Raw genomic sequence first — 26,213 nt, 5'->3', positions numbered from 1 at the left:
GAAAGGAAGACAACCCCTACACGTCCACACGCACTCCCACCACGGGGCTCTGAACCGTATCTAATGCTTCAGGCGGCTTCTGGGCCACTTTCTGCCTCTATTTTAAGCAGCTGTAACTCAGCCAAGAAGCCTGAAGTTCTTCAGCTTCTCCCTCCGGAATGCCTCAAGGCATAAATTAACCGTCATCAGAAGAGGGGTGGAGGAGAGGGAGCATCCCTGTGTTACTCACAGTGACTGGAAAAACCCCAAGAAGCTTTTACATGTTAGTATAAGATGTCAAGACATTTCAGCTCAAAGTCAGAAACAAATATTTCTAGGAAATGAACCCACTGGAGAGGGACACAGGCACAAAGCCCAGGTTAATGGTATTTTCATAGAATCACAGAATCATCTTGGTTGGAAAAGACCCTCAGGATCATCGAGTCCAACCATAACCCACCCCTGGCACTGCCCCATGTCCCTGAGAACCTCATGTCCGTCTGTCCAGCCCTCCAGGGATGGTGACTCCAGCACTGCCCTGGGCAGCCTGTTCCAATGCCCCACAGCCCTTTGGGGAAGAAATTGTTCCCCACATCCAACCTCAGCCTCCCCTGGTGCAACTTGAGGTCGTTTCCTCTGCTCCTGGCGCTTGTTCCTGGGGAGTAGAGCCCGACCCCCCCTGGCTCCAAGCTCCTTTCAGGCAGTTCAGAGATCAGAAGGTCTCCCCTCAGCTCCTGTTCTCCAGCTGAACCCCCCAGCTCCCTCAGCTGCTCCCATCACACTTGTGCTCCAGCCCCTCACCAACTCCGTTCCCTTCTCTCAACTCACTCCAGCACCTCAAGGCCTTTCTTGTGAGGTGATCCCACCACCCCTCTGGCCACCACTTTGTGTTCTGAGGTGATTTTGCTGCCCCTGGGGCTGCCATTTTGAGCCATGAGATGAGGGGTCCAAAACTGCCCCCAGGATTGGCGGTTTGGCCTCCCCAGGTCCCAGCACAGGGATGGTCACTGCCCTGGGCCTGCTGGCCACACCAGTGCTGGTCCCAGCCAGGATGCTGGTGGCCTCTTGGCCACCTGGGCACACGCTGGCTCATGTTCAGCCGCTGGCACCAACACCCCCAGCTCCTTTTCCGCCGGGCACTTTCCAGCCGCTCTTCCCTGAGCCTGTAGCGCTGCCTGGGGTTGCTGTGACCCCAGTGCAGGACCCGGCACTTGGCCTTGGTGAACCTCAGACAATTGGCCTCAGCCCATCGACCCAGCCGGGCCAGACCCCTCTGTATGGCCTTCCCACCCTCCAGCACATCAACACTCCACCCAACTTGCTGTCACCTGCAAACTCACCGAGGGTGCACTTGATCTCCTCATCCAGACCAGTGATAAAGTGATTAAACAGAACTGGCCCCAACACTGAGCCCTGGGGACACCACTCCTGACCGGCCAACAACTGCATTTGGCTCCCTTCACCACAACTCTTTGGCCTGGTCCTCCAGCCAGTTCTTTACCCACCACAGATACACCATCCAGAGCTGCAGCTTCTCCAGGAGATGCTGTGGGACACGGTGTCAAAGGCTTTACCAGGGTCTAGGTAGAGAACACTCACAGCATTTCCCTCATCTCCTAAGTGGGTCATCTTGTCGTAGCAGATCAGTTTGGTCAAGCAGGACCTGCCTTTCACAAACCCATGGTGACTGGGCCTGATCACCTGGTTGTCCTGTATGTGCCACCTGATGGCACCCAGGATGATCTGCTCCATCACCATCCCCAGCACTGAGGTCAGACTGACACGCCTGTAATTTCTCAGTTCCTACTTCTGGCCCTTCTGGTACATGGGCTTCACATTGGCCAACCTCCAGCCAACTCAACCTCCCCGCTTCAACCGGGACTGCTGATAACTGAACAATCATGGCTTGGTGATTGCCTCCGTCAGCTCCCCCATAGACTTGTGGGTGTCTAAATGGTGTAGTAGGTTTCCAAACATCTTCTCTTGGATTATTGGGGCTTCATTTTGCTCCCCAACTCTGTCTTTCAGCTCAGGGGGCTGAGTAACCAAAGACCATCTGTTTGTACTATTAAAGACTGAGGCAAAGAAGCCATTTAGTACCTTTCCCTCTTCCTCCATCACTACTTGAGGGTCTCTTCCAACCAAATATTACTCTACCTTTCTATGATTTCACCTTCATTTTTTTCCCAGCTTATCGGAGTTGCTTCTCCCCTATAAAATGAATTTTCAGTGTTTCCATTGGTCTTGTTCCTACTCAGCATCTCATCCTCATGAAGAATACAGACTCCTTTACAGCCGCTTGATGACCTGCGATATCTCCAAGTGCATGTTCGATTTTTAATCTATTTATCAAAAGCTCTTGACCAGAAAAGTGAAGGCAAACTTTGTGGCTACTCCTAAGGGCATACTAAAAAAAGAAATGAATCATGATTGGATCACAGCGGTTATATTAGTTATTCATAAAGCGGCACTGTATCACAGTATCACAGGATCACAGTATCACAGTATGTTTGGGATTGGAAGGGACCTCAAAGATCATCTAGTCCAATCCCCCTGCTGGAGCAGGAACGCCTAGGTGAGGTCGCACAGGAATGTGTCCAGGTGGGTTTTGAATGTCTCCAGGGAAGGAGACTCCACAACCTCCCTGGGCAGCCTGTTCCAGTGCTCTGCTACCCTCACTGAGAAGAAGTTCTTTCTCAAATTTAAGTGGAACCTCTTGTGTTCCAGCTTGATCCCATTGCCCCTTGTCCTATCATTGTTTGCCACTGAGAAGAGCCTGGCTCCATCCTCGTGGCACTCACCCTTTATATATTTATAAACATTAATGAGGTCACCCCTCAGTCTCCTCTTCTCCAAACTAAAGAGCCCCAGCTCCCTCAGCCTTTCTTCATAAGCGAGATGCTCCACTCCCTTCAGCATCTTTGTTGCCCTACGCTGGACCCTCTCCAGCAGTTCCCTGTCCTTCTTGAACTGAGGGGCCCAGAACTGGACACAATATTCCAGATGGGGTCTCACCAGGGCGGAATAGAGGGGAAGGAGGACCTCTCTCGATCTACTGACCACCCCCCTTGTAATACACCCAAGGATGCCATTGGCCTTCCTGGCCACAAGGGCACAGTGCTGGTTCATGGGCATCCTGTTGTCCACCAGGACCCCCAGGTCCCTTTCCCCTACACTGCTCTCTAATAGGTCATGCCCCAACCTATACTGGAACTTGGGATTGTTCCTGCCCAGATGCAGGACTCTACACTTTCCCTTGTTAAATTCCATCAGGTTATCCCCCGCCCAACTCTCCAGCCTGTCCAGGTCCCGCTGGATGGCAGTACAGCCTTCTGGCGTGTCAGCCACTCCTCCCAGCTTAGTGTCATCAGCAAACTTGCCGATAGTACACTCAATTCCCTCGTCTAAATCATTAATGAATATATTGAATAATATTGGCCCCAGTACTGACCCCTGAGGCACTCCACTAGACACTGGCCTCCAACTGGACTCCGCACCATTGACCACCACTCTCTGGCTTCTCTCTTTAAGCCAGTTTACAACCCACCTCACTACTCTATTGTCCAGACCACACCTCCTCAATTTAGCTGTGAGGATGCTGTGAGGGACTGTGTCAAAGGCTTTACTGAAGTCAAGGTAGACCACATCCACCGCTCTGCCATCATCCATCCATCTTGTTACATTCTCATAAAAGGCTATGAGGTTGGTCAAGCACGACTTCCCCTTGGTAAAGCCATGCTGACTGCCCCTAATGACCCTCTTATCCCTGATGTGCCTAGACCTTAAAAGTCTAAAAATAAACACCACAAAAATGGGTAATAAAAAGAGTTAGGGAGAAACCTAAGCTGTGGTCTGCATGGATATCAAAAACATACATGAAAAAAAGGAGAAAGATGGAGAGGCAAAGTTTAGTTTCTTGGGGAAGAGGCTGAAAACGGGGACTCCTAAACCGCACAAGAACAGGGAGAATGTTGGAAATGCACAGGCTGAATATTGGCTGAGAAGATAGTCCAAGGAGTAAAGTTTCAAATCCATTAGGACCTGAAATGCTTCGTGAATAAATGGAGGGACTTCACCTGACCTGTGTGAGACCAAGCGGGATTCTGCCCCTCTGCTCCGCTCTGGTGAGACCCCCCTGCAGTGCTGGTCCAGCTCTGGGTCCTCAGCACAGGACACACATGGACCTGCTGGAGAGGGGCCAGAGGAGCCCCAGGAATGATGCGAGGCTGGAACAGCTCTGCTGGGAGGACAGGCTGAGAGAGTTGGGGGGTTCAGCTGGAGAAGAGAAGCTCCAGGGAGACCTTAGTGTGGCCTTTCCAGAATTAAAAGAGGATGAGAAGAAAGATGGGGACAGTCTTGTGAGCAGGGCCTGTTTTGATAGGACAACGGGTGATGGTTTGAAACTAAAGGAGGGAAATTCAGGTTGGACGTGAGGAAGAAATTATTGCCCTGAGGGTGGTGAGAGCCTGGCCCAGGTTGGGCAGAGAGGTGGTGGCTGAACCATCCCTGGAGACATCCCAGGCCAGGCTGGACGGGGCTCTGAGCAACCTGAGCTGGTGAAGATGTCCCTGCTCATGGCAGGGATGGCACTGGCGGAGCTGGGAAGGTCCCTCCAACCCAAACCATCCTGTGATTCCAAGCTGCTGGCACTTAAGATGACTGCAGATGAACTGACAAGCACAGAAGCAGTAACAAGCTGACTGGAGTGGCAGAGTATGCGCTTCAGGAGGGCGTCACAGATGACCGGAGAAGTCTGTATCCTCAGGGAAATCCAGGCTCCATCAAGTAAGAAATAAAAAACCTACTGCCATTCAATAAGTATGAAGAAACAAGCTAAACCAGAGATTTATCTGCTATAGATATCAAAAGCGCAGGGAAGATGGCAGGGAAACTGAAGTGACTGGTCCTAACCTGATTTACTAAATCAAGCTCTTGCCTAAGTGTTTTCAGCACTGGAACTTGGTGGTGGCAAGATGTCCAGAGACTCAATTTAACCTCTTCCAAAAAAGAGGGAAACCAAACCCACTCACCATGGCCAAGGAATGAAAGAAGAGCCAAAAAACCTGAGCTAAACATAGCTGGACATTACGCCGCTCTCGCAGGGTTCGGATTACACCAAAAGCAGTGTTTAGCGCTAAAAATTCAGACAGTTGACCAACAGAAAGTACTAGATGACTCCAAGCAGCTAAAGAGCTTAGAGACCAGCCAGCCTGTGTCTTAAATTAACAAATGTAGACTCGTGTCGTTTCTCCACTTTGTCTGAAATGTTGTTGCAGGTGCAGAAGTCACGTTAAGATGGGGATAAAAACACAGCTTGCATTCTCTCATTGACGCGATTATATCCAGATGCAGATGGCACGTCTTAAAAGCAAAAAAGCAGCTGGCTCTCGAGCGGAAAGCCTCCTTATTTTTGTAGCCAGAGACTAGAAAAGTTCACGTCGACAAAGGAAAATAATTAGAAACATTTCTTGCACACAAATGCACAAAACACACCTAAAAATCTCAGCCATTTCTTTTAAAGAATATGAAGAGTTGGCATGACAAGGTTGAATCACAGAATCCCAAAATGTCAGGGGTTGGAAGGGACCTGGAAAGCTCATCCAGTGCAATCCCCCCATGGAGCAGGAACACCCAGCTGAGGTTCCACAGGAAGGTGTCCAGGCGGGTTTGAATGTCTGCAGAGAAGGAGACTCCACAACCTCCCTGGGCAGCCTGGGCCAGGCTCTGCCACCCTCACCAGGAACAAGTTTCTGCTCAAATTTAAGTGGAACCTCCTGTGTTCCAGTTTGAACTCATTACCCCTTGTCCTATCATTGGTTGTCACCAAGAAGAGCCTGGCTATTGAATAATCCCGGCCCCAGCACTGCCCCCTGAGGCTCTGCACTGGATCCAGGCCTCAACTGGACTCTGCCCCATTGCCCACGACTCTCTGGCTTCTTCCCTTCAACCAGTTCCCAGTCCACCTCACTACCCGCTCATCCAGACCGCACTCCCTCAGTTCAGCTGTGAGGATGCTGTGGGACACTCTGTCAAATCCCTTACTCAAGTCAAGGTAGATCACGTCCACCACTCTGCCATCATCCATCCATCTTGTTCTGTCCTCATAAAAGTCAATGAGGTTGGTCAAGCACGACTTCCCCTTGGTGAAACCATGTTGACTGCCCCTAATGTCCCTCTTATCCCTGATCTGCCTTGAGATGGCACCAAGGAGAAGTCGTTCCATCAGTTTCCCAGGGATGGAGGTGAGCCTGACCGGTCTATGGTTACCCGGCTCCTCCCTCTTGCTCTTTTTGAAGACTGCAGTGACATTTGCTTTCCTCCAGTCCTCAGGCACCTCTCCCGTTTCCCAAGACTTGGCAAAGATGATGGAGAGCGGTCCAGCAATGACCTCAGCCAGCTCAAAAGCAAGCTCAACCTTATGATCAACACACGCAGGGATATGCGTGATATCTTTCACACAACTGATGCTAAACACAGCAGTTGTAAGAAAACTGTGAGTCGCGTTTGGTTCTCAGTTTAGTCTCTTATTGTAGAACTAAGTTAATTTTAGTTTAGCCAAAAGTGAGCTAGGATGGACTTGCACTTCAGTAAACTTTCAATGTTACAAATGGGACACCCCCCTTCTTTAAAAATAAAGATTATTTGCATGTCGTTTTCTCTTTCCACTCGGAAGCATTAAAAAAGACCTATATCCACTATTCATAAGTTCCACCAACCTATTATTGCTGCTTTATAGAACCACATTCTGCTTTGTAATCAAATACATTAGCATCTCTTCTCATGGTGTTGAGCATTGGGTGGGGGGCTGCAGAAGGATGAGGAACAGCCCATCAGGAAATAATTACATTTAAACTCATCACGAGGAAGATGGTTCAGGGATATCTGAACACAGAAAGGGGATCCTGGGACTTTTTGAGCTTGAAAAATAATCTCATCACGATCACTTTTTACTAAAGACATTTTCTAGAGTAATATATTGAATTCCCAACAAATATTGAAGCTGTTCTTTGCCATCTGGCGCCACTGAGATTCTCCTGCCCAAAAGCACCCATGAAAGGAACGTTTGTACAGGCCATATGTATGAAAATAACTTCTCCAGTTGGTATTTAGCGGGGGTGGGGTGTTTATTTTGAATTCTGGTTCAATAATTCTCGCTGGGGATCACTGACCATTCACTTGAAACCTCCTCCGAACACACTGTGCGCACGGATTGTTATGGCGGCCGATGTCAAACGCGGCAGGACACGGTTCCTGCAAAAGTTTAGCTCTGTTTTGTCTCATTTTATTCTATTTTAAATGCAGAAAGACCAGAATCTTGAAGTTCTGGGGTTTGTTGAAACCAGTCATTCATGAGGCTTTGTTGCCTGTAGCGCTCGATTCTCCTTATTAAGCACTTTTGTTGTATAGCGGACACTGAAAGCCACAAACCCTATAATTAATCTTCTTTATTTTTAAAAAGTTTCTCATCTCACTGAAATTCATTTTGAAATTAGAATGTCAGTGAACTTCTATTTTCACCCTCATAATTATCCTCATTTGCCTCGGCTATCGCAGCAGCCGCATTCACATCCAACTTCTCCCTAAAAATCTACAGTGCGTTCTATTATAATCTATAGTTTATTCTATTATAATCCATAGTGTATTCTATTATAATCCATAGTGTATTCTATTATAATCTATAGTGTATTCTATTATAACCTATAGTTTATTCTATTATAATCCATAGTGTATTCTATTATAAGCTATAGTGTATTTTATTATAATCTATGGTGTATTCTATCATAATCTATAGTTTATTATAATCCGTAGTGTATTCTATTATAATCTATAGTGTATTCTATTATAAACTATAGTTTATTCTATTATAATCCATAGTGTATTCTATTATAATCTATAGTGTATTCTATTATAAACTATAGTTTATTCTATTATAATCCATAGTGTATTCTATTATAAACTATAGGGTATTTCATTGTAATCTATAGTGTATTCTATTATAAGCTATAGTTTATTCTATTATAATCCATAGTGTATTCTATTATAATCTATAGTGTATTCTATTATAACCTATAGTTTATTCTATTATAATCCATACTGTATTTCATTATAATCTATAGTGTATTCTATTATAACATATAGTTTATTCTATTATAATACATAGTGTATTCTATTATAATCTATAGTTTATTCTACTATAACCTATAGTTTATTCTAATTCATAGTGTATTCTATTATAATCTATAGTGTATTCTATTATAACCTATAGTGTATTCTATTGTAACTAGAAATACAGAAAAATTGCTCTCGTTAGGTAACTAAAGGAAAAGTATCTTTCGAATCAGCTCTGACACAGAGAAATGGATGAAATGGGTCTTTTCAATGTAATCTAAACAAAGATCTATTTCTTCAGTGGCCAATTCAAATATTACTTCTGGTCTGACTTAGAAATTATTCCGAGCTTTGCTTAAACAGTGTTCCTGACTCTAAAAAAAAAGAAATCAAAAGAATTCTAACAGCATGTTCTCTAAATTAAAATAAAATCAACTAGGTAGTGAGGCAATTTCAGCTCATTATCCTTCAAGTAAATCAGAAACGATGTTAAAATTCAAGCCCAGATAAGAGAGTCAGTAGCCCCAGGGGGTGGAATTTCCCTTTTCTTTAACGACCCTTTCAATATCAACCTCAAATACGAATATTAGATCTCAGACCTTATTTTAACCTCAACTGGGGTGGGGGAAATGAAGTAAAATCGGTTCTAGTCGTGATCAGTTATTCAGGGAATGTGGAGCTTTGCCAGGCTCCCACTTGAATTTACTCACCATTTCCTTACCTGGCTGAGTCTATTTCTCCTCAGCAATACTTCTTAATATTATACTTTATTCAAATTAAATCATAACTTTTTGGGGTGTATTTAGCTTTGAGAAGTTACAGTTAAAACCAATCGCCCAACCCTATTCTGGTATTAAAAGCACAGGCAGAATAAAGTCTAGTTGGAGTCCAATTGAGGCCTAGATCCAGTGTAGTGCCTCAGGGGGCAGTGCTGGGGCCGGGATTATTCAATATATTCATCAATGACTTGGATGAAGGAACAGAGTGACTGTCAGCAAGTTTGCTGGGGACACCAAGCTGGGAGGAGTGGCTGACACGCCAGAGGCTGTGCTGCCATCCAGAGACCTGGACAGGCTGGAGAGCTGGGCGGGGAGAAATGGAATGAACTAGAACAAGGGCAAGTGTAGAGTCTTGGATCTGGGCAGGAACAACCCCAGGTTCCAGTGTAAGTTGGGGAAGGAGCTGTTGGAGAGCAGTGTAGGGGAAAGGGACCTGGGGGTCCTGGGGCCAGCAGGGTGAGCATGAGCCAGCACTGGGCCCTTGTGGCCAGGAAGGCCAATGGTACCTGGGGTGGGTTAGAAGGGGGTGGTCAGTAGGTCAGAGAGGTTCTCCTGCCCCTCTGCTCTGCCCTGGGGAGACCACACCTGGAATATTGTGTCCAGTTGTGGCCCCTCAGTTCCAGAAGGACAGGGAACTGCTGCAGAGAGTCCAGCGCAGCCACCAAGATGCTGAAGGGAGTGGAGCATCTCCCGTGTGAGGAAAGGCTGAGGGAGCTGGGGCTCTGGAGCGGGAGAAGAGGAGACTGAGGGGTGACCTCATTCACGTTTGCAGATATATAAAGGTTGAGTGTCAGAAGGATGGAGCCAGGCTCTTCTCGCTGACAACCAATGATAGGACAAGGGGTAATGGATACAAACTGGAACACAGGAGGTTCCAGCATAATGTGAGAAGAAACCTGTTCCTGGTGAGGGTGTCAGAGCCTGGCCCAGGCTGCCCAGGGAGGTTGTGGAGTCTCCTTCTCTGCAGACATTCAAACCCGCCTGGACACCTTCCTGTGGAACCTCAGCTGGGTGTTCCTGCTCCATGGGGGGATTGCACTGGATGAGCTTTCCAGGGCCCTTCAACCCCTGACATTCTGGGATTCTGTGATTCTGTGAAATGCTAAAATACAGAATATATAAATTACAGACATACAGAAAACATAAAAATTAATAAGTAAAGAATAAAATAAAATATAAAAAATGTAGAAAATACAGAAAAAATACTGAAAAGTGAAAAAGCAGAGCATTCTCTGAAACTTGTTAGTTTGGGCTTAAGTACATGAGGAATTATTTTTGATTAGCTGTTCATATATTTATATATATATATATATTTATTTCATGAACTTTTTTATACTATTTAAATATTTATGTAAAACATCAACTATTTATATTCAATAACTGTAAAACCAGAATGTAACGTTATTTAGAAAACGAAGGAATTTTAAAGTATTTAATGCTCAATACATTTTGAGCATATTTTAAATATTTAAACACATTTCATCGTAAATGCTGAAATGTATAAACACCTTCGCCTCTGTGTCCACGCACAGAAACCCGCTGAAAGTAAATTCTGACAAAGCGGAGCCCTCGACTGAGTTCTTATTCCTATTTATACAGTAATTTTGATTTATTTTCAAATCCCTGAGTGCTTTCGGAGGTAAGAAAATGAGCCTTGGCACCAGCACGACGTCCTTTTGTAAGTATAGTTAAATAACCTGTATAGCTTCATATAAGCTGCTCAGAAATTCAATATATTCCTCTGTGTACAATAGTGAAGTGAAATTTGCTGCTGACACCAAGTTGGGAGGGAGTGTGGAGCTGCTGGAAGGCAGGAGGGCTCTGCAGAGGGATCTGGACAGACTGGAAACATGGGCTGATTCCAATGGGATGAAGTTCAACAAGGCCAAGGGCCGGGTCCTGCCCTTTGGCCACAACAACCCCCTGCAGCGCTCCAGGCTGGCACAGAGTGGCTGGAGAGCAGTCAGGCAGAAAGGGACCTGGGGGGACTGATAGACAGGAAGCTTAACAGGAGCCAACAGTGTGCCCAGGTGGCCAAGAAGGCCAATGGTGTCCTGTCCTGTATCCAAACCGGCGTGGTCAGCAGGACAAGGGCAGTGATCCTTCCCCTGTGCTCTGCATTGGGGAGGCCACACCTGGAGTATTGTGTTCAGTTCTGGGCCCCTCAGCTCAGGAAAGAGATTGAAGTGCTGGAGCGGGTCCAGAGAAGAGCAACAAGACTGGGGAAGGGACTTGAACACAAGCCCTATGGGGAGAGGCTGAGGGAGCTGGGCTTGTTCAGTCTGGAGCAGAGGAGGCTTAGAGGTGAGCTCAGCACTCTCTAGAACGACCTGAAGGGCAGTTCTAGCCAGGGGGGATTGGGCTCTTCTCCCAGGCAGTCAGCAATAGGACAAGGGGGCATGGGCTTCAACTCTGCCAGGGGAAATTGAGGCTGGAGATGAGAAAGCAATTCTGTGCAGAGAGAGTGGTCAGCATTGGAATGGCTGCCCAGGGAGGTGCTGGACTCACCGGCCCTGGAGGTTTTGAAACTGAGATTGGCCATGGCACTTAGTGCCATGATCTGGTCAATGGACTGGAGTTGGACCAAGGGTTGGACTTGATGATCTCTGAGGGCTTTTCCAACCCAGTCCATTCTGTGTGTGAAATTCATTCTTATTCTCACAATCTGTCCATAGATTCAAATAGCGAGGGATGAAACTGCAGAACTTTCCGCCGATCTGACCGAGTCGTTGTTTTTCTGCAAATCATGGTGAGAAAATGCTATTTTTTCATGTCGATATAAATCATTTTGATTGGAAAGAAAACGGCAGCATCAGTGACGGTACAGGGGAAAATTACAGAGGTGATAAACACCAGGAAAAAAGACCTTAAAAGTTTAATGTCAGCATTTTGTCGCCGTTCTCCCGCACCCTGGACGTGCTTTGGGTCGCCCGGCTCGTTTTCTCACATGATAACAAGCGGTTGAAGGAAGAAGAACCTTTTCCAAACAGGAAAGAGAGAAAAGCTGCCTCATTTCCCTTCTTTTTTGCCCTGTTGTTATGGTTTATCTATGTGGGGACAGTATGCTTTCAACACTTAATAAATACCGCTTGTCTCGTGGGAGGATGTTGGGCGATTAAATTGTCACTGTATTGAATATGTAAGGTCGGCACGTGCTGACTGGTTTTTCTTGTGAGGTCAAAGCTATTTCCAAAGCCATTTATATGTTTTTTCTATCTTGCTGTTCGTAAAGGCCCAAATCATTTTGTGAGTTTGTTCACTGAAAAGGTTAAAGTTGGGAATTTATCAATAACTTCTTACTGAACACTTTATGAGAGAACACTTGGATAAGGCAAGATGGATTAAAAAACAAAAATTAAATATATATATATATTTAAATTATATTCTATCAGTCAAAATTACCTGAGACAATGCAAAAATCCAAGTATTTGAATAAAACGAACAAATGTATAAGGTTGAGCTCAGAACATGGGCTTTTTTTTAGATAATGGAAAATAGCTGTAAAATATTCTCCTTGTAGACACTCAAGTCTCCATTTCCAGTGGGATGGCGGGGAAACATAAATCCTGAAAATGCTGGTATGACGGAAAGCCCTTTCATACCTACTTTTCAAAATGAATACTCTCTTTTGGAGGCTCTGACTGTGAATGGTGAGAGCATTTTGAAAGTAAATTAACCTGTTGGCTTTATATTAATAACGATACTTGACTCAAGGGTGGCACGGCAACCCATTCTGAGGTGTTCTTTGGAGACGGTTTTATCATAGAATCACAGAATCATTTCAGTTGGAAGAGACCCTCAGGATCACCGACTCCAACCATAACCCAGCCCTGGCACTAAACCATGTCGCTGAGAACCTCATGTCCGTCTGTCCAACCCTCCAGGGATGGTGACTCCAGCACTGCCCTGGGCAGCCTGTTCCAATGCCCCACAGCCCTTTGGGGAAGAAATTGTTCCCCACATCCAACCTCAACCTCCCCTGGCGCAACTTGAGGCCGTTTCCTCTGCTCCTGGCGCTTGTTCCTGGGGAGCAGAGCCCGACCCCCCTGGCTCCAAGCTCCTTTCAGGCAGTTCAGAGATCAGAAGGTCTCCCCTCAGCTCCTGTTCTCCAGCTGAACCCCCCAGCTCCCTCAGCCGATCCCATCACACTTGTGCTCCAGCCCCTCACCAGCTCCGTTCCCTTCTCTCCACTCGCTCCAGCACCTCAAGGCCTTTCTTGGCCTGAGGGGCCCAAAACTGCCCCCCAGGATTGGCGGTTTGTCCTCCCCAGGTCCCAGCACAGGGACGGTCACTGCCCTGGGCCTGCTGGCCACACCAGTGCTGGTCCCAGCCAGGATGCTGGTGGCCTCTTGGCCACCTGGGCACACGCTGGCTCATGTTCAGCCGCTGGCACCAACACCCCCAGCTCCTTTTCCGCCGGGCACTTTCCAGCCGCTCTTCCCCGAGCCTGTAGCGCTGCCTGGGGTTGCTGTGACCCCAGTGCAGGACCCGGCACTTGGCCTTGGTCAACCTCAGACAATTGGCCTCAGCCCATCGACCCAGCCGGGCCAGACCCCTCTGTATGGTCTTCCCACCCTCCAGCACATCAACACTCCACCCACCTTGCTGTCACCTGCAAACTCACTGAGGGTGCACTCGATCCCCTCATCCAGATCACTGATAAAGAGATTAAACAGAACTGACCCCAACACTGAGCCCTGGGGACACCACTCCTGACCGACCAACAACTGCATTTGGCTCCCTTCACCACAACTCTTTGGGCCCTCCAGCCGGTTCTTTACCCATCACAGATACACCATCCAGACCACGAGCTGCAGCTTCTCCAGGAGATGCTGTGGGACACGGTGTCACAGGCTTTACTGCAGTCTAAGCACACAACACCCACAGCCTTTCCCTCATCTACTAGGTGGGTCCCCTTGTCATAGAGGAGATCAGGTTGGTCCAACAGGACCTGCCTTTCATAAACCCATGGAGATCGGGCCTGACCACAAGGTTCTCCTGTATGTGCCCTGTGATGTTACTCAGGATGTTCTGCTCTATAAAATCAAATTTTGAGATAGACCATGTAAAACTGGAATTTACAAAAGCATTCCCATTCTTCCATGTAGGTGAACTGCACATCCAGACTCTTTATAACATTCCTGTTGCCTACAATACTCAAAATTTCATCCCATTAATATGTAGATGCTCCAAACTTTATCCCCAGTCGCAGTGGATCAGGTGTTTAGGTTGAAAAGAGGTCCTAAGTTGTTCTTGGAAAATGTTAATATGAAACATTTGATTAGATGTATTAATCACTCTACTTACATTTCTTTCAGTGTGGAAATGATCATGCATAATGCACAAAACCTAAAAAGCCAACTGATCAGCTCTGTAGATCATCTACAAATAGAATAAGTGGCAAAAGAATGCTCGATAAATGTTCTTCAATTAAATGTTGTTGAATTAATTAGAGAAAAATGCAATTTGTGATGAATTTGAAAGCCTGAGTAAAAGCCTTTAGTCGCTTGTACTTATTTATTAAAATTGGTGAATATGTAACCTGCAATTGCGCAGGTAGGACCCTATTAGCTGATGGTAACTATATGTATAGATAGATAGAAAACACCTGCATAATTTATTGTTGTGAAAACTGGTCAAACACAAGCAGCGAAAGCTCAAAAACATGCAGTGCGAGGAAGAAATGTGGGAATTCTACAGCCCAAGGGGGTTTGCCAAGTAAAAAAGTCACTGAATCCGAGCTACGGAGACAGATTTAGATGCGAACGACTCGTTCATCGCCTCCCAAAAAGCTCCAAAATTCAGCAGTGTCAGATCACGTGCATGAACCGTGTCATTTTTCATGTGGAAGGGTTTAATCGGAGCGAATGACAGTCCTGTCTGACACGGGGACAGCCCTCTGGATAAAGAATACCATTCAATTAGGAAAAGGCCTGCGATTCATCAGCCTCCAGTTGTTCGACGAGCTTCCCCCTTCGCGGCAGAGAAGGAACCAATTCTACACATTGCCCTCCCGAGCTGTGCAATTCTAATTCATGCCCACAAAAGGGTTATAATATCAATTACAAATGTCATGCGATAAGCGGGAAGCCGATCCCTCAAAAATAACCCAGTTAAACCGCCTTTTTTCCTTCTTTAACTTACATCTCATTGTGGGAAAAGTCTTTAGGTTTTGTGTGTGCGTGTGCGATATATTTACTATGTATATATATATATTATGCATTCTGTTGCCACCTCTCCACGAGTGGAAATTCAGCATCCTGAGTCACATGCACACCCGTAAAGACGCAAAGGCTGATGGTAAATATTCCCATATACCTCTGCTATGGTCATTCTCATAGCACTGACCGGGGAGGGCTCAATATCCACCAGCTGGACGGCGTTAAAACTCTGGACGCAGCGATGGCAAAAGGATGAAAACAGCAGCAAAGGTTAGAAAGGCAAGGACAGTTAGGAAGAGTTTGTATTAAGAACAGCTTAAAACTGGAGGGAGATCATTGACTTCAAGCCAAGGAGCACAAAGAAAAATCAAAATTACAGTTTGTTAAAATGGAAAGAGAAAGGAAACTGTGTTAGAGGGGTTAGTGTGTCTGGAAAAATCCCTCTTGCGTTATCTATTAACAGGGTTCTTGAATTTAATCACCTGTCCAAGTCGTTTTACGAATGAATTCAAGTAATTAAAAGCTGCACTTTGTAAAGAATCTGAAGTTAAAACCGTTATTTCTTAAAATATTAGTAGTGTCGCTGGGACACTTGTGTTAAAATGCTGTTAGGAAATATATTTACATACTTAATTTTTATGTCATTCACAACTGGTTTGGAAGCAACATACGCACCTGTCCTGGTTTTGTTAGAAACAAGACCGGTTCCCTTTTAGTGACTTTTCTTCCAGCTCAGTTCTTCTAGGTGCCTGTACTTTGCTGAGTTTTAACTGCATATTTCTCCTAGGATGCTGCACTTGGTGCTGATAAGAGACCAATGGAATGCTGAAGAAGCTCGTGTTTAGATTTATTACTATGGTAGTTAAGAAAGACTGATAAGTTTCCCCACGTTCCGTTGTGAGAGGGGCGTGTTTGAGGAGGGGTGGATGGAACAGGTGACTGGAACTGACCAACGGAAGTATTCCATCCCATAATCGTCATACCCCCTATATCAGAGGGTGATCACAGGGTCACGCTCTCTTCGCCCACGGCCGGCATCTGGAGAGGCCCCTGTCTGTCTGTCTGTCTGTGACCCACAGGCCTCAGGCCCTGCATCCTGCACCCAGGTTCCGGTTGCCGTGAATCCCGCCCGTGACTTCCAGGGCCGGAGCTGCAGCTGCTGGAGCCACCAGCTCCGCACACCCAGCTCTGCTGCTGAGTGACGCCAGCTCCACATCCAGCACTTGACATTGGCTTTGTATATTTTGTATATATATTTTCTATTTATTAGTAGCATTAGTAAAACCCCTTAAAACTCTCCAACTCGAAGTCTAAGTCTCTCTTCCTTTTCCCTTCTCTTTCTTAGCATCTTTCCGATCTAAGGGAAGGGGTGGCGGGAGGTAAAGGGGATAACAGGGAGCGTCTGCCATGGTTTATTGTCCCCTTGCCTTAAACCCTAACAGCACCAAAATAATCCTTTCTGAGATTCTATTGGAATGCAATGTTTAAACAGTATTCTTTCTAAACCTATATGTGCGTAGAAATATTCCTGGAGTAATTCAGAGGTATACGGACACTTTATTTGCCACAGCATCACGCAGGTTGTAAATCAGTATTAGTGAATACGATGAGAATTTCGCCAGCAGGGTAAAAAGCTGATACAATGTAGTAAGAATTATGCTGAAAGCAGAAAACCACGGGACTGCTAGTCCCGATTTGGAAGCAAAAATCAAAGATTCAGCTCTTCTGTGGATCATGTTTGATGCTTTTGTTACATTGACCTACCTACTGCAATGGGAATTAGGCCATTTTCCCAAAGTACAGCATGAGGTTAAAGCTGAGTGGGGTAACACTGTGCACATTTATAAGGATTTTCTTCAAAAGGGAGCGAGAAGAAGTAAATGAGGGAATTGGGAAGGGTTCTTACGGTGTCGCTGTCGCTGGGTTGGAACTGGAAAGGCTGCGGTTTGTGGAACACGGAGTTCTCCTGTAGGAACAGCTGGAGGTTGTAATCCCGCACCACCTGAGAAAGGAATAAACCCCGTTTAGAGCCGTTATTTTCTACGTTTTGAAATATCATCTTGATATATAGTAAAATTAGAGCATTGCAGCGAATAGAGACAGACAACAAAAGGGAATAAAAGTCTTGATTCCGGGCAGAAATACCCAGAGTTATTCACAAGTGATGGGCAGGACATGCACTGCATGACAAGTAGTTAAAAAATATCTATTATTAACCTACAAAAGGCAAAACTGGCGAGAAAAAAGCCAATTATTGAGTATAGAGTTTGTGGTGTCACTACCATCAATATTTCTGTCTCCTCTTGTAGATAATTTGTTGTTAGTTCTTTAGGAAATGGTTTATTTTTACAGCAATTATTCGTTGGAGGAGCTGAAAACACAACTTGGAATATTGTCTATGAAATCAGTTAGAAAATTAATCTCTTTTGATGAAATTGCTTTCAGGGAAAACTCTCAAAATGTGCATTTTGCTAAATCAAAATGACTCCAGCTACTAAATTTGTTTAATGATATATTTCAGATAGCACAGCGCACATCCCTAAACAAACCTCTTATGGCAGAATTTACACAGATTTATAAAGAAAAACACAGTGATTGCAATAGGAAAAAATAGTAGCATCATTTGAAGAATTCTACAGAGAATTCAATGCTTCAATTGATGGAAATATGCAAATAGCAGCATGGAATTATAAAAATCTATTACCAAGCGGGGAGTTTAATGTATAGAAGTAATAAAGATGGTGTTTATCCAGAAAGAGCAGCGTTGTATATGATGAAGAATTCTGGTTACACTGTCTGCAATGGTAAATACAACATGTTCTCTATTGCATCAAAATGTTGATGTTAGTGGAATACTGAAGTGTACAAAATTCATCTTCAGTTGAAGAAAGGAAATACTCCCCCAGGGCCAATAATGCACTCATTTAAAGTCCATAATTACCGCGCTGATTTGAGCAGTTGAACGTAAACGCATTGGAATGCATAGAAAACATACAGAGAGGCGTTCTATTTATTCCCCATCATTAAAAATTTGGTAAATATCGAAGGAGGAATCACCTGCAGCTTCAGGTGATGCTCAGCGCTGAGATAACGTCACTATTTTAAACCAAATTCAGTTACAAATCACCCCAAACTGTGAACACGAAAACCCACAGGGTTATTTTATTGCCATAAGTTTCCACCGTTGAGCTCGAACTCAAAAGCAACTCGGTTCTTCAAAGAAGAAAAACCTTCTTAACAACAGCACTCAAAGCAACTATATTTGGTTAAAAATGAGAACGACTATCACAATGTGACACTTGGGGGAATGTACAAGTCCAGCAAATTAATGCCCCGAAGCATTTTGAACATTACATTTGCCAATTGTTAGAAAGAAAATCAAATGATTTCTGAGCAACACGGTGTCTTTGGGATTTAAGCAGCAACTTTTGTAAATGTGATTTCGAAATTCAATCAATGTTTTCTTTCTGAAGTCAATGTCAATTGACATGGTAAAATCAAAATCAAATGTTAAATCTATACCATAGGCAGAAAGAAGGCATAGACAGAGAGAAATGGAATTATTTGCTGTGGTTGGTGAATCTTCACAGAATCCCAGAATGTCAGGGGTTGAAGGGACCTGGAAAGCTCATCCAGTGCAATCCCCCCATGGAGCAGGAACACCCAGCTGAGGTTCCACAGGAAGGTGTCCAGGCGGGTTTGAATGTCTGCAGAGAAGGAGACTCCACAACCTCCCTGGGCAGCCTGGGCCAGGCTCTGACACCCTCACCAGGAACAAGTTTCTTCCCAAATTTAAATGGAACCTCTTGTGTTCCAGCTTGCACCCATTGCCCCTTGTCCTATCACTGGTTGTCACCAAGAAGAGCCTGGCTCCATCCTCCTGACACTCCCCCTTTCTATATCTGTAACCATGAATGAGTCCCCCCTCAGTCTCCTCTTCTCCAGCTCCAGAGCCCCAGCTCCCTCAGCCTTTCCTCACACGGGAGATGCTCCACTCCCTTCAGCATCTTGGTGGCTGCGCTGGACTCTCTGCAGCAGTTCCCTGTCCTTCTGGAACTGAGGGGCCACAACTGGACACAATATTCCAGGGGTGGTCTCCCCAGGGCAGAGCAGAGGGGCAGGAGAACCTCTCTGACCTACTGACCACCCCCTTCTAACCCACCCCAGGTACCATTGGCCTTCCTGGCCACAAGGGCCCAGTGCTGGCTCATGCTCACCCTGCTGGCCCCAGGACCCCCAGGTCCCTTTCCCCTACACTGCTCTCCAACAGCTCCTTCCCAACTTACACTGGAACCTGGGGTTGTTCCTGCCCAGATCCAAGACTCTACACTTGCCCTTGTTCTAGTTCATTCCATTTCTCCCCGCCCAACTCTCCAGCCTGTCCAGGTCTCTGATGGCAGCACAGCCTCTGGCGTGTCAGCCACTCCTCCCAGCTTGGTGTCCCCAGCAAACTTGCTGACAGTCACTCTATTCCCTCATCCAAGTCATTGATGAATATATTGAATAATCCCGGCCCCAGCACTGCCCCCTGAGGCTCTGCACTAGTTCAGATGGAAAACACTAGAGCATTTCTATCAATAAGCTAAAGTGGCTTTTCTAAACGTAGCTTGTGATCTAAGAACTAACAAACCACAATAAATATTTAAAATCTTTGTTTTGACAGCAAGCTGGGGTTTGTTCCAAATCCCTAAATCACTGACAAATTTGTTGCATGTTTAACGCTCAACTATTTTTGAAACGCTTTTGATATACTCATAGAATTTCTCCTCCTTGCTTATCCTTCTTGAGCTGCTTCTTGCAACGTGGATCTACAGGAAATAGAGTTCAGAATCAAGGATGAGCAAAACCTACGTCCATGGAATAAACCACCGCGTTTAGTATTTCAGAGCAGGACACGCACTTTCAGTAGCGATTTAATCCGTTTTTTTCTCCTCTGCATTCTTGAATTGCAACAAAATTGCTCCTAATGAGCTCCGAACAAGCGGTATTCCAAAATTCCAAATATTGAACACAATATTGAGAAATGAAAGATTAATACGTAGACATGATATATAAGCAGATTTAGTTAAACGATTCAAACCCAGCCTTTTTAAGGAAGATATTTGAAGCCGATATACGATATACACCAAAGTAAATAATTACGAGTCCTTTTCCGACAGAAGACGAATGGTGTTTTCATGATCTTTACAGCTGCTGCCAAATAAATTCAAAGACAAGCTCACACAACCTTCTTAATCCATTCGCTTTCCATCTAATAAGGTGCGAGTTTGCATGTTTGCAGGTGAATAAAGAGCGTGTTAAATACGTTATTTCTACATAGATCTACATAAATCCCCCCATGAATGAGCTCTGTTCTGTGCGGGTGGTTAAGGTATATGTAGAAAGGAATATTACGAGCTTGTTTGAGCTCAATGGTAATTCTTTTTTAATTATTTTTAGTCAAGCAGATGAATTTTTTAAATATCAAAATGCTCCTGGAAGCATCACGGATTTGATCTTGGCTGTTCCACAAAGCAAACAACCCATGTCTATGACAAGACTCCAATCTGTTTGCTGTATTTGCCACTCTTAATTCAAAGGAGAAAACGCCGTAATATTTTGGGGTTTTGTTTTAAGCTGACAGTCAATTATTCAGCAACGACCCAGGCAGTTCCGTGGGGTTTTGCAGTGTTGGGTGATTCAAGCAGTTCCTGATAAGGCGGATGAATTCTCAGATGAAATTTCTCCCTCCAAACGTGTGGATTGAGAACAACCCAACGTTCCTTGTTCGCCGTTTTCTAAAGATCCGCTGTGCCAACACCATCGATGGTCTCACTTCTTTTTCTCAAGCCATGGAGCTTCTATATACTCTTAAATATTCCCTTACAAAGGATTATTCGGTTAAAACTCACCCTGCTGGAAGTCTCCAGTAAAAACTGGAAGGTGTTCTGTACAGCTTGGCACGTCTCTAGTTCAGTCCTGCTGAATGCCATTAAATAGTCCTTCAGGTGATCGTATACGTTTCCATCCAGAGCCTGGAGGAGGGAAAGAATTTGGGAAAATTAAGAAAGAAATGAAGAAAAAGCAACTGGCGCTTCAATTTTTCATATTCACGTTTAGGATTTAAGATGCTCGTGTAATTTCTTGGACGTATTCACCTAGAATTATGACCCTGGAGAGTGACAGGTGGATGTCTTTCATTTTTGACATCCATTAGATGGCACCACAGAGCACCAGATCAATATCTCGTTATTTTTAACGATTTTCATCCAATTGTGTAATGTGGTCATAGCAGGAGAGTGAGGTCAGGTTTGGAGGAGCGAATACACTTAGGGAAATGTCATTTATGGCAAGAAAGGGATTTAGGAACTGCAAGGATTTGGGGGTTTTACCAGTCACCATCACTCAGATGCTTCAGATCACTGCTAATTGCTTATTAAAAACTGCTAATCAATACCTGCCATTTTAGAGAAGCACAGCACATCCCTTTTGTGCACAGAGATGCCAAAAACATAATAAAAATAGATTATACGTAAGATAAAGTTCCAACTCTAAGGCCCTGTTGAAACCAGAGCCAGAAAATCACATTGCGTGGCCTGGGTTAGACCAAGGTTTAAAGCAAGTTCTAGATTAAAGACATACGAGCTCACAAGTGATTGACAATTTCATTTCAATTTCACAGATACTCATTTAAATAGTATAAACCAAATTTTACAGATAACTGTTGAAACACCATAATTCATTGAAACAGCACATTCATTGAAATGGTTTGTCAGATCGCACACGATTCAATAATTCGCTTCCATTAAAAATTGCACTTAATCATTTAAATGAGGAGGGAAAGGTGAAATTGTGGGAGCCTTAAATATTTTTTGCCCCAGCAAAATCAAGCCTGACATTTAAGATGAGGCTGGGGGACACATGGAAAGCAAACCCAAGTCATTCATAATTCTCCAGGCTCTTACAAGTGATGTCAGCTCTACCGAATAATCTGTTAAGCATCTTTTAAAAAACAAGCAGATGATCCTGAGTAACATCACAGGGCACATACAAGAGAACCTTGTGGTCAGGCTTGGTCTCCATGGGTTTATGAAAGGCAGGTCCTGATGGACCAACCTGATCTCCTCTATGACAAGGGGACCCACCTAGTAGATGAGGGAAAGGCTGTGGGTGTTGTGTGCTTAGACTGCAGTAAAGCCTGTGACACCGTGTCCCACAGCATCTCCTGGAGAAGCTGCAGCTCGTGGCCTGGATGGTGTATCTGTGATGGGTAAAGAACCGGCTGGAGGGCCCAAAGAGTAGTGGTGAAGGGAGCCAAATGCAGTTGTTGGCCGGTCAGGAGTGGTGTCCCCAGGACTCAGTGTTGGGGTCAGTTCTGTTTAATCTCTTTATCAATGATCTGGATGAGGGGATCGAGTGCACCCTCAGTGAGTTTGCAGGTGGCACCAAGTTGGGTGGAGTGTTGATGTGCTGGAGGGTGGGAAGGCCATACAGAGGGGTCTGGCCCGGCTGGATCAATGGGCTGAGGCCAATTGTCTGAGGTTCACCAAGGCCAAGTGCCGGGTCCTGCACTGGGGTCACAGCAACCCCAGGCAGCGCTACAGGCTCGGGGAAGAGCGGCTGGAAAGTGCCCGGCGGAAAAGGAGCTGGGGGTGTTGGTGCCAGCGGCGGAACATGAGCCAGCGTGTGCCCAGGTGGCCAAGAGGCCACCAGCATCCTGGCTGGGACCAGCACTGGTGTGGCCAGCAGGCCCAGGGCAGTGACCGTCCCTGTGCTGGGACCTGGGGAGGCCAAACCGCAAATCCTGAGGGCAGTTTTGGGTCCCTCATCTCAGGGCTCAAAATGGCGGCCTCAGGGGCACCAGAATCACCTCAGAACACAAAATGGTGGCCAGAGGGGTGGTGGGATCACCTCACAAGAAAGGCCTTGAGGTGCTGGAGCGAGTTGAGAGAAGGGACCAGAGCTGGGGAAGGGGCTGGAGCACAAGTGTGATGGGAACGGCTGAGGGACCTGGGGGGGTTTAGTGAGGAAACGGCCTCAAGTTGTTCCAGGGGAGGTTGAGGTTGGATAGTAGGAAAAAATTCTTCATGGAAAGGGAACACTGGAACAGACTGCCCAGGGCAGTGGTGGAATCACCATCCCTGGAGGGGTTTAAAAGGCGTTTAGATGAGGTTCTCAGGGACATGGTTTAGTGTTAGAGAGGGTTATGGTTGGACTCGATGATCCTGAGGGTCTCTTCCCACTGAAACAATTCTATGATTCCATGATTCTAAGTTCAGTTCCTAAGGCACAGGCCTAACTTAGCATGAGGATTTTAACACCTCGTGTGTTTTTGTAACATTATGAGCCCTCAATATCACAGTTATATGAGCACCAAAGTTTGCAGCTCAATCAAGCACGTTTATTTTCACCTCCCAATAGCAGGTCTGTCTGTCTTCCATTTTCAGAGAACAAAAACGATGTAGTCAAATTGCCAAGACAGGTTGGGTTCTCAGAATTGCTGCATGACTACAACAATCCTGAAACTCCCCAAAAACGGAACTTGTGGACTTTTCTGATGGAGAATTATCTGTTCCAATAGATGTTCAGATCAAACACTGGGCTGGAGCGCCGCTCTGCCAATAATGTAAATAAATATTATTAACTTGGCAAAGCCAGTAGAAATGCTCAGTTTACAAAGCAGTGTGCTATAAGTGAGTATTTCAGGCTCCTCTGCCTTCATATCGAGCCCATATGTTCTTTTTCTGTTAAACCCAGCAGGAGGGGTTCACATCATTTAAATTAAAACTTCTTTAGCGCAGGTGTTGACGTTGGAGTTTGTCCCTTTGGGTCCTTTGTAGGGTCAACAGAGAGAAGTTGGTACTTATGTGATTCATCTCCAAGACAGATGGTTCGAAGAGGTCGGGTGATGTTAAGTGCCTGTTCCTCTAAATAGCGGCCAAATAATTCGCTTAGATCACAGAATCATAGAATCACTTTGGTTGGAAAAGACCTTTAAGATCGAGTCCAACCATAACCTAAATTTAGCACCAAATGTCCCTAAGAGCCTCATCTACGTGTCTTTTAAACCCCTTCGGTCACATAAACCTGGGTGACATAGAGCCCATTTCAACATGGGTTTGTTCTTTGCAATCTACTGAGCACTAGGAATTAATTCATCTACAGTTGCATTCTGTAGTTCTCTAAATCTAAAAATATGTATAAACATGAACTACATTATCTCCCCACTCTTGCAATGACCAAGTTTTGTATTGAGATGCCCCAATACCCCCTGCAACACGATACAGAGATATATAAAAAAAAGATATACAAGAAAGAACATCAAAGAAAAACATGAGGAAGACCCCAAATCTATCAGCACGCGTTACGGCCTTTCCCGTTCATTAATTAAAAGCTGTTTCAATACGATGTTGTTAAAATACCAATGAGAGAAGCCAGAATTGAAGTTGTTGAAGCGTCGCTCCAAAACACACTAAAAAACTCAGAAAAACAGAGAAAAAGTGGCAATCCCACCAGTTAGAGCACGGGTTACAAATTGCTTTCAATGCTAATGTATCCATTCATTCTATAAAATGGTAATTATGATATCAAGCTGGCTATGTTAATGTTAAAACAAAAGATTCGACTTGCTGAACTCCGTGATACAAACGAACATTCAGGTGGGATTTTATAATGCGAATCTCATTTAGTTGCGAACACTCCGACTCGAACCTCTGAACATCACGATTTAGGTTTGAACAAAACGTCTTTTCAAAATTTCCCATCGTACAACCTCAAAACTGGAAGAAAGCAAAAAGAGCAATAAGCCCTAACAGACGTTATTTCACTACAATGGCTTTTGTTCTCTTTCTGAATCTCAAAAGATTACTCAATCACTTTATGACAATCGGATTGAAAAACCTTTTTCCAACCTCAAAACGACATCAAGATCATTTTTTTAAGGCATCTGGCATCAGAACTAAGATGATATGAAGTTAAGTGTCACCGAATTACCATTTCCAAGGAGAGAAATAAAGAATATCGGTGTTTTTTAAGAATTAATTTCTTTACAGTGAAATTGTCATATTAAAGGTAAAAAACTTCTCCATCTGAGTCCAGGTTTTAGCAGATAATGGTTGAAATTGGGACTGACAAAAATGGAATCTATTACCAAAGGTAACAAATACACGAGCAAATTAAATGGTATTTTGATCAGAAATCCTATACATTAATTCAAATTACTAAAATGACACGGAGGGAACAAGAATATCATTCTTCTCATTTCAATATAAAGTTTCAAGTATAACATAGCAGAGTTTTCCTAGGAACAAATTTTCAATCCCAATTTAGATCATAATTTTGAGAAGATTTTTCTTTTGTAATTCAAGAGATTATATTAAACATTTTAGGAACTAACTTGTATTCTATTCTCTCATATGTGTTGGCTTTAATCATTTGACATTCTAGCAAGATTTATTCAAAATTCCCATTTCAATTTCTTGGAAAAGACGGAGCACAAGCTAAACTACTGTGTACTTTTTATTTAAAAAGACTTATTCCTTCTCAAATCCCCAAGAAAAAACTCAATTTATTCGACTTGGGCATAATGCAGACCGGAGTCGCGCAAGACCACCTTTTGCTTCCTTTCAATCTCATTTATTTATGGAATATCCCTGTTATTTACACAACTTCTATTCTATTCTATTCTATTCTATTCTATTCTATTCTATTCTATTCTATTCTATTCTATTCTATTCTATTCTATTCTATTCTATTCTGTTCTGTTCTGTTCTGTTCTGTTCTGTTCTCTGTTCTATTCCTCTACTCTACTCTACTCTACTCTACTCTACTCTACTTTACCCTACCCTACCCGACTCTACCCTACCCTACCCTTCCCTACTCTATCCTACCCTTCCCTACTCTACCCTACCCTACTCTATCCTACCCTTCCCTACTCTACTCTACCCTTCCCTACTCTACTCTACCCTTCCCTACTCTACCCTTCACTACTCTACTCTACTCTACCCTACCCTACTCTACTCTACTCTACCCTACCCTACTCTACCCTACCCTACTCTACCCTTCACTACTCTACTCTACTCTACCCTACCCTACTCTATGTTACTCTATCCTACCCTACTTTACTCTACCCTTCCCTACTCTACCCTGCTCTACCCTACCCTACTCTACCCTACTCTATCCTACCCTTCCCTACTCTACCCTACCC

At 44.6% G+C, this 26,213-nt stretch overlaps 1 protein-coding gene across 2 annotated transcripts in view; it reads right to left on the bottom strand.

The window, feature by feature from the left end:
- The window catches only part of FCHSD2 (FCH and double SH3 domains 2), a 163,476-nt gene that overhangs the window by 32,363 nt on the left and 104,900 nt on the right, over positions 1–26,213 (bottom strand). Inside the window, exons 9-11 of one of the 2 annotated variants that reach the window (XM_065833764.2) lie at positions 20,920–21,042; positions 16,935–17,030; positions 15,186–15,257 (exon numbers count right to left, since the gene is read on the bottom strand). In XM_065833764.2, coding sequence (XP_065689836.1) covers positions 15,186–15,257; positions 16,935–17,030; positions 20,920–21,042 — 291 coding nt within the window. The remainder of the gene's footprint in view (positions 1–15,185; positions 15,258–16,934; positions 17,031–20,919; positions 21,043–26,213) is intronic. The other variant, XM_065833774.2, reaches the window with a different exon arrangement.

Source organism: Patagioenas fasciata, chromosome 1 (assembly GCF_037038585.1).
Source record: "Patagioenas fasciata isolate bPatFas1 chromosome 1, bPatFas1.hap1, whole genome shotgun sequence".
Lineage (NCBI taxonomy): Eukaryota > Metazoa > Chordata > Aves > Columbiformes > Columbidae > Patagioenas > Patagioenas fasciata.
The sequence above is the reverse complement of the archived record's forward strand: the minus strand, read 5'-3'. Positions and strand labels throughout refer to the sequence as shown.